General features: G+C 36.8%; 1 protein-coding gene across 1 annotated transcript in view; it reads right to left on the reverse strand.

Moving 5' to 3' along the window:
• Positions 1-488: 488 nt before the first annotated feature.
• Positions 489-14,810, reverse strand: part of PCDH10 (protocadherin 10) — a 118,568-nt gene continuing 104,246 nt past the window's right edge. Inside the window, exon 5 of the mRNA XM_020976644.2 lies at positions 489-911. Coding sequence (XP_020832303.1) covers positions 829-911 — 83 coding nt within the window. The 3' untranslated portion in view covers positions 489-828. The remainder of the gene's footprint in view (positions 912-14,810) is intronic.

The raw sequence follows: 14,810 nt of genomic DNA on the forward strand, positions 1-14,810 counted from the left end.
GGGAAAACATAAAGATAGGGCATGACTGAATATTATTACAAACAAAGGAACCAAGTCTATGCTACTAGTTAAGCATGCAGTAGTTTTGAATGACAAAAAATGTTAGAGATACAGAAACCCTAGTGCTAGTTTACCTTATTTATTTCCATTCTGTCAACAGTAATATTAATAATAATTTACATTATCAATTGAGATTTTTTTAAATCAATTTTGAATTAAGTTTAAAGGGTAGTTTGGCATGGTAGGGTAATTTTATAATTTTATAATCAAATCCTATATCTGATACTTGTTACCTTTTGTTACCTAGTAAACTTGGGTAAGTCATTGGACATCTGCATTCCTCATGCAAATCCCTAGAACTTATCTGTTAAAGTCATAAGAACTGTGATCTGAGTTAGTTAAGGGACTTTTCACATGGCAAGTTGCCCCATGCTGAGGCGATTGCAAATTTTCTGTGTATGGGTGAATCAAATTTTACACTTTGTAGCTGAGATTTTAATTTATTTTATTTGTTTCTCATAATGATCATACACATTAGGAAAAGAGGTCTTTGAAAATTATCTTTAGGCATTTTAAAATTCTTAACAAACAAAAGTCAGAGGAATCCTAGATCAATATGAACTAAAAGGAGGAGGAAAAATAAGAACAGCGACTAACTTTTTCGGGAAGATTCTTTTAATGATGCACATGTAACAAGGTCAATGGATTAGCAACATTCCCAAAGCTGATCAAGTTTAATGTTAGAGTACAGAAGTCATCAGAGTATTAAATTCTTCCTACTCCCCTACTTCCAAGAATTGTCACTCTTTTAGAACTTTTGTTTTCACTTTAAAGCTGCCACTTACTAGTTCTCTCCCTTCTATTTTCTCCTTCCAGGAACCATGCTTTGGCCTCTGTTCTTTCTGGAATTCCTAAAGAAGAATGAATCAGTTAATGAACCACTGCAATAACAAATTCTCTCCAGATTAAAAGACATAAAAACACACTAAAATGGTAAGTCATGGATTCTTTCCATCTTTGCATTTTTTTCTCAGGCATTAGGTTTTGGTCATGGTATTTCATCTGATGCTAGGATCATAGAAGAATGAAACACCTAGTTCAATCCTCTTCACTTCACTTATAAAGAAAGCTAGTCAAAAGTGGAAAAGGACTTTGTCCAAGGTTTCATAAGTTGAAGAGCAAGAATTTAAACTGTCTTCTGACTTCAGATCCAGCTATACTTCCATACTCTATCCTACCCCAGTCTACCTTACCCTATACTACATTACCCTACAATATGTTTTTCAAATGCTTAGTAAAAAGCATGCCATGAAAGAAATCAATTGAGCTTTCACTTTGAGGGAATGAAGAGAAGAGAAAAAAACTTGCAAATTATCCTAGCAATGCTAATTGACAAACTGGAGAAGAGAAAAACTATGAAATTAAAGAGATCTGCTTCCACTTTTTGCCTTGCCCAAGTAGAAATTCTCTGTAATATTTCACAGTTTCTGAAGCCCTTTTATCTTGCTTTTTGTGATCTTCCTCCCCATCCTGATTCTTTGACCTCTTTGACCTCTTTGTGTCTTCTTTCCTTGCTCTTGCCACCCCATTGTGTGTATTATGCCATGTTCTTTCTTCAGCCCTCTCTTCTTTTCATATTCATTTTCTTTTGGGAATTTTATACATTCTTTAAATTCAGGTCTCATCTATAGTAAGGTAATTTTAAATCTATCTCTAGCTCTCACCTCTCATCATTTCTCACAATCACCTAAAACTCTACATATCCAAATCTGAACCCATCATCTTCCCTTCAAAACCACTTCTCCCTCCTTACTTCTCTATTTATGTAAATAAGATGGCTCATCATTCCCCAAATCACATTGGCTTATAATCTATCTCTGAATTATAATTCAAAACCCAGAATTTATGCCCCTATATTCAATCACTAATTTTTATTAATCTTTCCTTTGTAATGTATCTTGAATCTGTTCTTATATTTTGATACTTACTACCACTATTGTAGTTTATTTTCCCTTTCCAGATAGCTCTTCTCAAAACTATCATTTATGCATTGACAGATTATTATCCCTCCAGTAGCACCTATTTGTGACACTACCCTGCTAATTCTCTTCTATGGTTCTCCAGTATGTAATACTAACTTGGACAAGCTTATCTTTTCCATCCCATACTCATGTAATCTCTACCTGTATGCCAGATAAGAAAGAGAAATGCAGGACATTAAGAGGAATTACCAGAATTGTGTTGAGTAAAGAAATTTTTCTTGTTGGTCAGTTATTTTCAGTCATGTCTGACTTTTAGTGATCCCATTTGGGATTATTTTTTTTTATATCACCATGTATATCACTTTACAGATAAGGAACTGAGGAAAAAGTGGTTAAGTGACTTGCCCAGAGTCCCATAGCTAGTAACTGTCTGAGGCTGGATTTGAAATCAGGAAGAAGAATCTTCTTGACTCTAGGCCCAGCAATCTATCCATTGTGCCACCTAGCCGCCCAAAAGTAAAGCAATGGAAGGTAGTTAATTTTTTTTTTTGGTAGTTAATTTTTAAGAAGAGTACATTTAAAACTAAGAGATTGGATTACTTTATCTCATCAGGCTGGGGAACCACACAAGAGAGAAACACCAAGTCACAAAATAAATACAACCAGAGCAGTGAGGACTACCAGAGAGAAATGACACAAGCAATAAGCCTCCTGAACAAAAATTTTAGAGTGGAAATTACTTTCTCTGTGACAAAAGAGCAAGGGAAACTGCCCCCTTTCAGGCATGTAGAATTTAGGGCTAGAACATACACCCTATGTGATGAGCCACATGGCACCAGGATATATGGAAAACTCCAACCGAGATACAACATGCATGGTGAGTTTGCAGCATGCGTTTGTGGGGCCTCAGCTACGGGAGTAACTCAGGATCATGTCATACACTTCTGAGGGGACCATTAGTGATCTCTGGATTATAATAAACAACAAGGAAGTAGCGACTCCTTTTGTTGTTTAGTCATCTTAATCATGACCAATTCTTCGTGACCCCATTTGAAGTTTTCTTTGGCAAAGATGCTGGAGTGGTTTGCCATTTCCTTCTCCAGCTCCTTTTACAATTGAGGAAACTGAGGCAAACAGAATTAAGTGACTTGCCTGGGGTCACACAGCTAGTAAGTGGCTGAGGCCAGATTTGAACTCATAAAAATGAGTCTTCTTGACTCCAGTCCCTGTGCTTTATCCACTGTGCCACGAAGCTTCTATAGTGATTCTAATGGAGGCAGTTAGCTATCTTTCTGAGCAAGGCTGTAAAATGAGAGAATGGAATGCAATAGCTTCTCATCTGAATGACTGTGATATTGTGCAGAATGGCCAATAACTATCCTCTTCAAAGGGCCTCTCAGAGTATCTTTTCCCTTGGCAAAAGGAAAGTTCTGAACAGAGCTGGGGGTTAGGATGCCATAATCGATTGCTACTTAAGAGTTTTAATACTATATCATCAAAAATCTAATTCTATACAACAAATTTACTTTGCTTTATAATACAAATGCATTTTACTTTTGTGGCATATAAACTTGGGAAGGAGATAAGAATGTCCAAGGAAAATGGGGTGGGGAAGATATGAGTAAGCTTTGATACATATGAAGTTTTACTTGAAAATGATATTTCATTTTAAACTATAGATGGAATCAATAAACAAACTTGGGCCAAGGCTCTATAGAGGTAAGCATACAGATAGGTACCAGGGTAGCATCTGGTATCCACCCATTTATATTTCCTATTCTATGGTCCACAGAAGAGACTGTTGCATCAGCATAGAGGAAATGTCTTCTATATACCGGGGCTTATTTGTATATGTGAGTGTAGCTACCCCATTACAGATGCACACAAAATAAAGTTAAATTTTGAAGCCTGGCTTTTAAGACTTTTTTGTCCCCAAAATGTCTTTTCAAAGTTATTCTCAACTTTTTTTCAAACCTAACTTGTTACTTCATACAGATTGATTTGCTCACTAACCTTTGAATACGCCTTATAGATTCCCTTCATAGTGAGTGATCTGCTTCAGGCCATTATTGGGCAGAGAGATGGTTCAGTGGATAGAGTGCTGGGACTGTTGTCAGGAAGACCTGTGTTCAAATTTAGCCTCAGACACTTACTTACTAGCTATGTGGTCTGGCCAAGTCACTTAACTGATACATGCATCATTTTCCTCATCTGTAAAATGAGAATAATAATAGCACAATAGCACCTACCACCCTAAGTTGTTGTGAGGATCAAATAAGATAATAATTGTAAAGCACTTAGCATAATGCCTGGCACATAACAGACTCTCTTAAAAATGTTATTATTAAGCTCCTGGCTTGGAATTGGAATGAAATAAAAAAAATAGATATAGCATAGAAAGGATCCTCAACAAGGGCATGCTACTTAACTCAGGTGGAACAAAGCCTTGGGGTTTTTATGAATCTAGGCAGCTGGAGAGGATGTGGGCCTCTTGTCTGAAGGTCCCTGACTGCCCAGCAGCAGTACTGTTTTATACCTTTAGGTCACCAGGAAGCCCAAGCCTCAACCCCTGATCCAATCAAAACTCAAGGACGGTTTCAATATGTTTTTAAGGAAAAACTAGCTTAACTTTCATGGTTGGGGTCTTAAGAAAAGTTAACCCAGACCCCATATCAAGACTCCAGGAAGCAATATTTCTCCTACTATATATCTGTGTTTTGTTTGCATTGTTTTGCTTACACAGATCAGGTCAATGCTTAATGCTAATACCAAAGGGTGAGTTTTCTCTTCTTGCCTAAAGTCCCAACCCCAGTTTTTCTCTGGGAAAAGTCTCTAAAAGAAAGCTTAGGCATGGTTTATTTCTGGTTCCCCAAAAGTGAGTCCCCAGCTTTTGCATTGGAACAGTACAATACGAACACTGAGTATGAGATACAGGATAGCCTGTACTTAATACACTAAAGAAAATATATCTTACAAAGAACACGTAAGAGCTAATGAATAAATACAGGAACATAGAGCATTCAGCCCATTATTTCTAAACTTTTCAGAAGATGGAGGCCCTATAGGGGACTGCTGAACAAATATTCTCCTTTTACTTCAGGCCTGCACTTTCCAAACAATTCCATAGACAGAAAGATAGATAAAATCCCAGTCCCTTCTCCTCTTGCCGTCTTTCTCTGCCTCATGGCATTACTTTCGTCCTCTGGTTCCAGCGAAAACTCCCTAGGATCCTCTTTATTTTCCAAAACAAAAGCTTTTGAGGAACTTTCCCCGTTTACTAGGCTGGCATGTCACTCTTAAACTAAGGAACCATCTTTTGAGAATACTCAAATTTGCATGGAATCTTCCTTCTCAGGGATGTTTGTATCATTACCTCTATTCATAAAGAAAGCAGCTAGGCAGAAGGTAAAAAGGAGGTGAAAATCTGTTATTTCCCCCTTCAGGTCACCTGCGCATATATGGGCAACCTGCAATGTCTTTGTCCTGCCAGCCTCTATTTTCTGCTCTTGGTTGAGGTGGGGGAGTGGAGGAAGCACATCTATACTTCCTTGAGAGATGCCTATTGGCAAAGGTCCATTCCCTGCAATCTCATCAAATTGATGGGGGGGTGTCATCAAATAGATTAGGGGCTCCCATTATCACCCCTAACACTTTCTAATCATCTTTTCATTGATTTGAAAGTAAGTTCATTTTTATAGTAAGGAAAATAAAAGGAAATTAATCTGAAAAGAAAACATAAAAGCCCCCAGGAAGAAACAGTGATATTGTAATGAGTTATTGATGAATTGTTCTACAATAGCCAAAAAAGATTGTATATACTGTAGCTTGTTTAAAGACAGGTGACCTTTGAAGGGATTAGTTAACCTTTTCACAATTTTGGAGAGTTATCACTTTAAAAGATAAAGGTCAGAGCTGAATTCAGTTTTCTGTTAGTGACTGTTCTGTGCCTGGCACCCTGTTTATAATTTTCTATAATTTAACTCAAGTTGAGAAAATAGTGCCCAGGTAGGTAATGTAGATGGAAGTAATGGCTTCCCTTACAATTTTCTTCATTTATTGTATATAAACTGAATATGCATCTTGAAACCCAGGGAAAAAATTAATCGTGGAGTTTTCTACCTGGAGCTTTTAACATATTATTTTAGTAAAACTTATTAGATCAATAGGATGATTTCTGATACAAGGGCAGTAAAATGTATAGTGTTCATGTTTTGGCAGGAATTTTATTGTATTTCCCAGATCCCCTAAAGATTCATTTCTTTATATACTTGGCCCAATTCTCTTCCTCTCTGTATCCTACAGTTATATAGTCAGGGTTTATATGTGTCCAAGAGGATGTATAATTAGTACCAAAGGGAAAATGGTTTCAGAGTTGGAAAACAGAAGTGTAACATAAAATTCCTGCACACTAATGCCTTACTTTCTGAAGACTGTAGTTTGTGCAAAGCAAATACCCTTAAAATCCTCCTAACCTTGACAAATTTCCTTTAGGTTGTGATAAGCAAGAAATTATTAGACTGTCCTGTGTCTTCTGTTTCTTATTTGTGTTTTCATCTTTCCATATCTTATAACCCATAAAAATTTACCTGTGGACTCATTCCATTCTAAAAGAAATTATCATACTATTTGGAAATAATAGCTGTATGGATGCATTTTCTTCTAGACTTTATGATATCTCAAGCCACTTTTCTAAAATGGAAATAGAAATCCAATTTCTTAGCATTTTATTCCAAAGAGGAAGCTTAGTATACTAGACTTGGGGTTGGTATGACTTAGGTTCACATCCTTCCTCTGACACTGAGTAGCTGTCATTTAAGTACTCAGTTTCTTTCTAGACTGTCAAATGGAAATAATAATACTTAATAGATTAGGAACTTACCTTATGGGATTGCTGTCAGCTGCAATCAGATAATGTATGGAATGTGCTTTACAAACCTTAAGTTACTGTATAATTTCAATTATTATTATTATTCATACTCTGTCACCAAACAAATCACTAAAAATGTTTAGAGATTTAAAGGACGGAAATATTAAAATCAGATTGTTAATTTAGAGGCCATTTGCAACTAAACTAACACTAACACAATCATCAAGGTGATAGTTTTCCTGTAAGACGGGCAACATAGCCATGTAAACTTTCAATTGTTCCAAGACAACTTAATATTAAGTTAGAGGTTTACTGAGCTAAAATTTGGAGGCAGTTTTCACACACTTTCCCCTAGAGAAGCAGCATTGTATAGACCGGGTAATGAACTGTACTTTAAGACATAGATTCAAATACTTCTTCAGGCACTTATTAGTCAAGTAACTGTACAAGTCATTAAACTCCTCTGAGTCTCCTCAGTTGACCCATTTGTAAAACTTGAATAACAATGTCACCCATCCCATAGGAATGCTATTGGGTTCAAATGATGTAATCCATAAAGCACTTTATAAACTTTAACACGCTATGTAAATGTCAGCTATCATTATTATCATTATTGCTATTTTGTTAAGGAAATACTTGTTCTTGATACCCTTCCCAAGGGTAGCTAGGTGTCACAGTGGATAGAACATCAGGCCTGGAGTCAGAAAGACTCAGCTTCCTGTTCCTGAGTTCAAATATGACATCAGACACTAGTTGTGTAACCCTGGACAAGTCATTTGACCCTGCTCGCCTCAGTTCCTCATTTGTAAAAGGAGCTGGAGGAAGAAATGGCAAACCACACCAGTATCTTTGCCAAGGAAATCCCAAGTGGGATCACAGAGTCAGACATGACTGAAAAAACAATGGAACAACCACCACAAACACCCCTTCTAATCTAATAATAATAATAACACTTGCTATACATTATGGTATACATTTTCTTCCTTTGTTTATATATATAAGCATCTGTCAATAATGTTCATGAATAACTTTTCAGTTTAAAATTTTTAATTCCTACATTTTAGGCTTTTTAAATGATTTAAATTTTGTAATTCAATCATAAGATTAAAAGAGGCCTAGGCATCTGTGTCCATTCTGGTGACCATTCATTCATTCATTCAATAAACAAGCATGTATTTTGCTCTTACTGAGACAAATCAAGGTATAGTGGAATGAATTGTACCTAGAGTAAAGAGAGGTCTGGGTTCTAAACCTGATTCTAACACTCTCTGTTTAACCTTGGCAAGTCAATTTTCCTCTCTGAGTCTGTTTTCTCATCTATCAAAGGAGTGGGGTGAGAAGATATTAACTCTATCTGCTCCTATCTCATAGAGTTGTCAGAAAAAATATTTTGTAAATTTTATAGCCCTTCAGAAATGTGAGTTATTATTTTACTATGGGCTTACCCATTTACTTTATGCTTAATGTACAAATAATAATATATAAAATAACATTTATACATGACTTAAAGATTTGCAAAGCACTTTACTAACTTATTTGATCCCTGTAACAATCCTGTGAGCTAAATGTTATTAGGGTAACTGATTCACTTTACAGTTGAGAAAACCGAGGCTTGCCAAAGGTCACATAGCTAGAATGTTTCTAATTCCAAATACAGAGTCCTTTGCCTTCTACTACACTGCTCCTCTTTGGTATACATATTCTACCATCCCTTTCCTGTGGAACTCCCAGAACAATGTAAGTTCCTTGAGGGTAAGGATTGTTTTGTTCTGTTGACCCTACTTCTATACCTCTATTTCTATTTCTGGCACCTGGCATGATGCCTGGCATATGATAGTCACTTAATAAATGTTTCTTGCATTAAATTTAATGGTGTCATCACGAATAAATACCTACATACATCCCTTCCTCCTTATGCATCCCAGTTTCATGTTTTCTTTTTTACTTTTAGTGAGACATTGCATTCTATACCAATTAGAATTCTCATTTTATCTGATAGAATATGATTTTTTTAAGTTGATGAGCAATGCAATGCTTCTCAGATATGCTTTTAAACTTACTATTGCTTCCCTTCAATGAATGCTATATTTAAGAATCAGAATTGTGGAAAGACAATAGTCAAAGCTGATAGGTCAAACTTTGGGGTCAATTCCATTTAATTGCTTACCATTTTAATATGCCATTCAAATATTTCTAGGCCATATTTGCTTCTGGTTCTTTTTGCCTAATAAATGGATGTCAGGCTCACTGAGCCTTGCATCAATGACTGGGGCATTGTAAAAAGTATGTTATATTCTGGTTATAGCTAATACCCAGAGAAAATATTATTTTTAATTTAGCCACACTCTGAGCAAGATTTCCTGACTGGTTTAGCTCCTCCTTATATTCAAGTTAGTGCAGCTTCTAAAAAGTGTCTAACTTTCCGTAATTTACAAAATAATACCCTGTGGGCATGAAAACAACAACAACAATGCAGCTGAAGAAATTTCCCTCCCCTCCCCACCCCTCCATGGAACTATAGCCCTATAGAATTTTAGAGCACAGGGAGACCTTGGATTTTAAATCTGCCAAATCCTCTTGTTTTACTGATAAAAAAAACTGAAAGGCAGTGTGGTAAAATGGAAAAGAATACTAGATTTGTACTCAGAATATCAAAGTTCAAATTCTAGTACTACCATTTACAACCAGTGTGACCTGAGGTGAGTCACCTAATTTCCATGACCTGACTTTCACCTGTAAATGACAGAGTTGAACAAAATGACCTTTAAGGCCCCTTCTCATTCTACATTTCTAATCCAATAAAACCCAAAGTGATATAACTTTCCCCAAATCACAAAGGAACTTATAAGATGCAAAGTTACTTAATCAAAGTCAACAACAAAGAATAGTTGTCCATAGTGTGAATAGGGCTGAAGTTCCAACCTGAAGCACAAGGCTCCTAAAGCACAAGCTCTAGCAGCTCCTACCATCTGTAAGCTTCCAACAAGACCAGATAATGAATTGCATCTCTGTTGATTAATGATAACACTGGTAAATTTCAGACAGGCCAACATCAGATTGATTGTAGTGTGATTAAACCTTCGATTGTTTGATTCAATTTGGCAAGCATTTATTAAGTACCTACTATATGCCAGGCATTATTCAGTCAGAGGAAACAACACACATACATATGAGCAAATACACCATATATACAGAAGAAATACACGGTAATTTTGAGGTTTCAAGAGAAAACGATGAGGAGAGAGATCATTCTAGACACAGAAGACAAACTATACAAATAATGAAGATGGGAGATGAAATGTTATATACAAAGAACAAGCATGAAATTGTTGTTGTTCGCTCTTAGTTCTCAAAGAAGACCAATCAGGAGGGCGATGTCTTGACTTGTGAGTGAATTGGAATACAGTGAGGCAGAGCTGTGCAAAGTCATCAGCCTTACTCTCTCCTCCAGAGTTATCAGAGTCCAGTGGCAAGGCACAAGTCAGGTCAACTGATAGTGGCCCTGGCTGCAGTAAGACACCTCGGCCTTTTTAAGCTAAGGTCTTTCCCAGGTCTCAGTTTGTCTGAGGCATTCAGTAGGTAAAGGCTAGGTAGCTGGTTGGTTGGTTGCTGGCCTTCTTTCTTAGAGGACCAAAATGACATCACTATGTTAGAGTCAAGTTACAGTGTGTCCAGCTGTGATTATGCCACAGTTCAGGCACAAATAGTCCATGTGAATGTTTGGAGTAGAATCTCTAAATTTGTATATCTCAAATTTCTTCTGAAGTACTTTTAAAGGCTAGGTAAGAATTGTGGCAAAAGATGGCCTAGTTTGCCTTCACAAAGGAATCATTCAGGGAGGGGAAGACCCTCAGAGTTTCAGGCCAGAACAGAAACAGTTACTATTTAAAGTCACTATAAGCAGTCAAAACCAAAACAACGAGCGTGTGAGCCTTGGACTGGGACCTATTATTGGCCAATCAGTGACAGTCAGAGTGATTTGGCTTTAAAGGTATAATCAAGTAGCTCCATTTGAATCCCGGAGGGCTTTATCAAAGTCTGGTTTTTCCAGGGCTGTATATAAGAGTTAATTGTCCCAGTTGGGATGGGGGAAGGAGGTTAAAATAAATAAGTAGGGAAGATGCTTTTGCAATGTAGAGTCATGCCCTTACATGTGGGTGCTCTGTCCAAAGGAATATAAGCATCAAGGAAGCCAGTTTAGAAAGAAAGTAAATTGCAGGAGAGGTAGTCATTTACAATGAATTTTTAAAGGTAGAGCAAAGTTACATTGTGAAGATCTTTAAAGGCAAATGGAAATTTGCATTTTATTTTAAAGGCAATAGGGAGCCACTTAAGCTTTTTGAGCAGGAAGTTATATTGACAGAACTTTGCTTTAGAAATATCATGTGGAGGGTGGATTGATGAGGAGGGAGCTAGGAAGCAATGAGACCAATTAGGGAGAGATCACAGCAGTCCAGAAGAGAGATGATGAGAGACTGAATGTTGGGAGAGTGGGACAGCAGGGTATCTATGTGAGTGACAGCAGCCACAGCACCTTTCAAAGACTACCTATTAAGTTACAAAATGACTGAATTCTGGGTCAGTTGAGGGATTAACTCACATGAACAGAATTATAACCCAGTCCCTAATGAAGTGTTCACAGTGCTCTGCTAGTCGATGAGAGATACACAAGGTTTCAAGAAGACATAATCCTTCCCTTCAAGGACCTTACAACTCAATAAAGAGTAAAGGACACCAAGAGAAACAGCTATAACACACACTATTTCATGATAAGAATATTAGAACTATAAAATAAAGTGTTTTGTAAGTTCTGAGGGGGATGGATATTTTTTTCTTTTTTTTTACTTTGAAACTTGTTGATTAAACATGAGTTGTTGACTAAGGAAAGACATTTTTTAGCCAACAAGATCATGGAAAATTTCCCTGGAGAGGGTGGTATTTGTGTTGGTTTTTAAAGAATGGCCAGAAATGCAATAGGCAAAGACAGAGAGCAGAGCTTTATAGTCATGAGAATGTCACCAACATCCTGTGTGAAAGTTACTTAGCATTTCATTTCCATACAGAATGGAATACCATTTACGCTATATTTGAATTCATTCTAACATATTTTGTTTATACAGATCCTAGAAATTTTTTTAAAATCTGAAAACCCAGATTAACATTTTACTTAATTTACCTTATTTTTTGCCCACATTGTGGCAAATATCCTTTTGATATTAGTACTTCAAAGGGACAGAGGACCAGATGAATCCAGTATTATGGGAAAGTTTTCTGGTATTATTAGTCCCCATTGGTTTAGTGTTAAAACAAATAAAACCGGCATTTAAATAATACTTTTTAATTTGAAAATTGTGTAAAGTACTTTATTAAAATCTTACAAGAATCCTGTGAAATAGATACTAAAGTTACAGTCGTCTCCATTTCACAGATGTGGAAACTGAGGCTCAGAGAGCTTAAGTGACTTACCCAAAGCATGACTAACACTTCGAGCTTTATAATTTGCAAAGTACTTTACATATATTATTTCATTTGTCGCTCACAACAACCCTGCGAGACAGCCCCATTTTTTGATGTGGAAATTGAGGCAAAGAGAGGTTGAGTGACGTGACCAGGCTCACCAGATCGTAAAGGCCATAGGCAGATTTTCAACTCAGGTCATCCTGACTTCAGGATTCAAAGCCAGATTTTTCTTTCTCTTTGCCGTCATTTTACCCACCATGCAGCACTGCCTATCAAAAGTAAATTTATATACCAGAGAGGATAAAGTAAGTCAGAAACAACAAAGTAAACAACTGTAAACTCCGGGTTCATGTAGAAACATGTTTTAATCACATATATGCTCATTGGAAATAGCATAAGATAGGCACCCTTTAAATATTTTCATTTCCAATATGAGAAGGGGAGAGGAAAATCAAAGATGGGCAAACATCTTACTGTTTGCCTTTTTCATCTAGTTAAGAATACTAAATTGCTCTACAAGTTAAGGAAGTTTCTCTGAGGCTCTAGTCTTTCGTGGTTTTAAAATTGAAGTCCCAGTGAAGAAAAGGCCTATGCAGTTTCACAACATGTTCATTTTAATCACCCCTAAGATGGTGGGGATAGGGATGGAGATGAGGTATACAGTCCCAATGTTATGGAAAGGAGTTATCAACCCTTGTTGGCAGCTGATTTGATTAGACCAAAAGGGGAAAGAAATCAGATATTTGGAGCCAGAATCCTCGAATCTTATTCAGTCTATTTCTGTTATTCAGAGTATAGAAGGGGGAAGGAAATAAACATTTATATAGCACCTTGCTATGTGTCAGGCACTATGCTATGTGCTTCACAACTATTATCTATTTGATCCTTGCAACAGCCTTTCACATTAGGTCCTATAATTATCCCCATTTGACAGTTGAGAAAACTGAGGTAAACAAAGGTAAATGAGTTATCCAAGTTCACACAGCTAGTAAGTGTCTGAGGCTGGATTTGAACTTAGGTTTTTCTAACTGCAAGCCCCAGCACTTGTTCCACTGTGCCACATAGTTGCCTCGGCATAAGAAGAAAAGAGAAGCTCTAAAGATCATCATTGTGTCCTAAATTACATTAGATCTTCAATATGAAGATTTTCTTTCTGATTTGATTTTTTTCTGCCTTCAATAATTGTTAACCCAAAGGTTCCAAGTAATGACATTTCCCTTCATAATATAAAAAGCATTCATTTTTTGAATATACAGGAAAACTAAGAGACTATAAGCTCCGAGAAGGTAAGGATTATGTCTGCTTTTAATTCCATGTCTCTCTTCAATATCTCTCTCACTGTCTGCCTAATACAGGAAATTATTAAAGGCTTACTGAATGGTCATAGGCAACATAATGCAACAGGATGATGTGGTCAACAGCAGTAATAAAGCCACAAATGGAGGAGCTCACGTCTTGGTCAGCAGGAGGTCAGGTTGATAGGAGCTTGCAGAAGAGAAATAAGTTGTGGTTTTTCAGTTGTTTCAGTTCTGCCCAGTTTTCCATGACCTATTTGGGGGCTGTCTTGGCAAAGATAATAAAGTGGTTTGCCATTTCCTTCTCCAGCTCTTTTAACAAGTGAAAAAACTTAAGCAAGCAAGGTTAAGTGATTTGCCCAGGGCTACACGGCTAGAAAGTATCTGAAGCTGGATTAGAACTTATAAAGATGAGATTTCCTGATTCCAAACCCAGTGCTCTATCCACTAAGCAACTTATTTACCCCAGAGAAACAAGGCAGGAGCTCAAATTCCTGCCTTTCAGGAAGCTACACCTCATGCTAGGGCACAAGATGCCTTACCATCTCTTTATTAGTTAATAAATGTCTATTGGGTTAGATTGTATTTGTGTGACCTTGGACAAGTCAGTTGACCTTTTAGGGGCTTAGTTCTCTCATCTAGAAAATGGAAGGATCAGAGCACACATAAGCACATCTATATGTGTAGATGTCCTGCTCTAAATTCTACAGTCACATGAATGAATGAACAAATGAACTGATAGAAATTGGTGGATGATTATCCTGTGAATCATTTCTTATAACTATTTGAATCATTGGAGAATAATTGAAAGTAGATATAATCTCGTCCAACCAGAAGAAAATGGGAAGGTAGGGGTAGTGAGATGAGGAGCAAGTGCCCAGACTGAGTTTTTTTCTTTTAATTATTGTTAAATAAGATGTCCTGATTATTCATATATTATTGTCTAAGAATTGTTCCGATACTTCAGAGAGATGTTACTTCTCAGTAACCAATGCCTGCTATGATTATAAGGATTAGTATTATCTCAGAGCTGCAAAGCCAGAAAAATCATACAAGCTCAAAGATGAAAAGGACCAGGAAGACCACCTGGTTCAATTCCTAACTTAAGTAGATTTACTTCCACCATGTATCTAACACCGATTATTCAAGTGAAGATTTGCTGCACTTGAAAAACTCCAGTGAGGAAGACCCTGCCCAAGGTAGGCA

This window comes from Phascolarctos cinereus, unplaced genomic scaffold (genome assembly GCF_003287225.1).
Source record: "Phascolarctos cinereus isolate Bilbo 61053 unplaced genomic scaffold, phaCin_HiC Scaffold_9;HRSCAF=440, whole genome shotgun sequence".
In the NCBI taxonomy this organism is placed as follows: Eukaryota; Metazoa; Chordata; class Mammalia; order Diprotodontia; family Phascolarctidae; genus Phascolarctos; species Phascolarctos cinereus.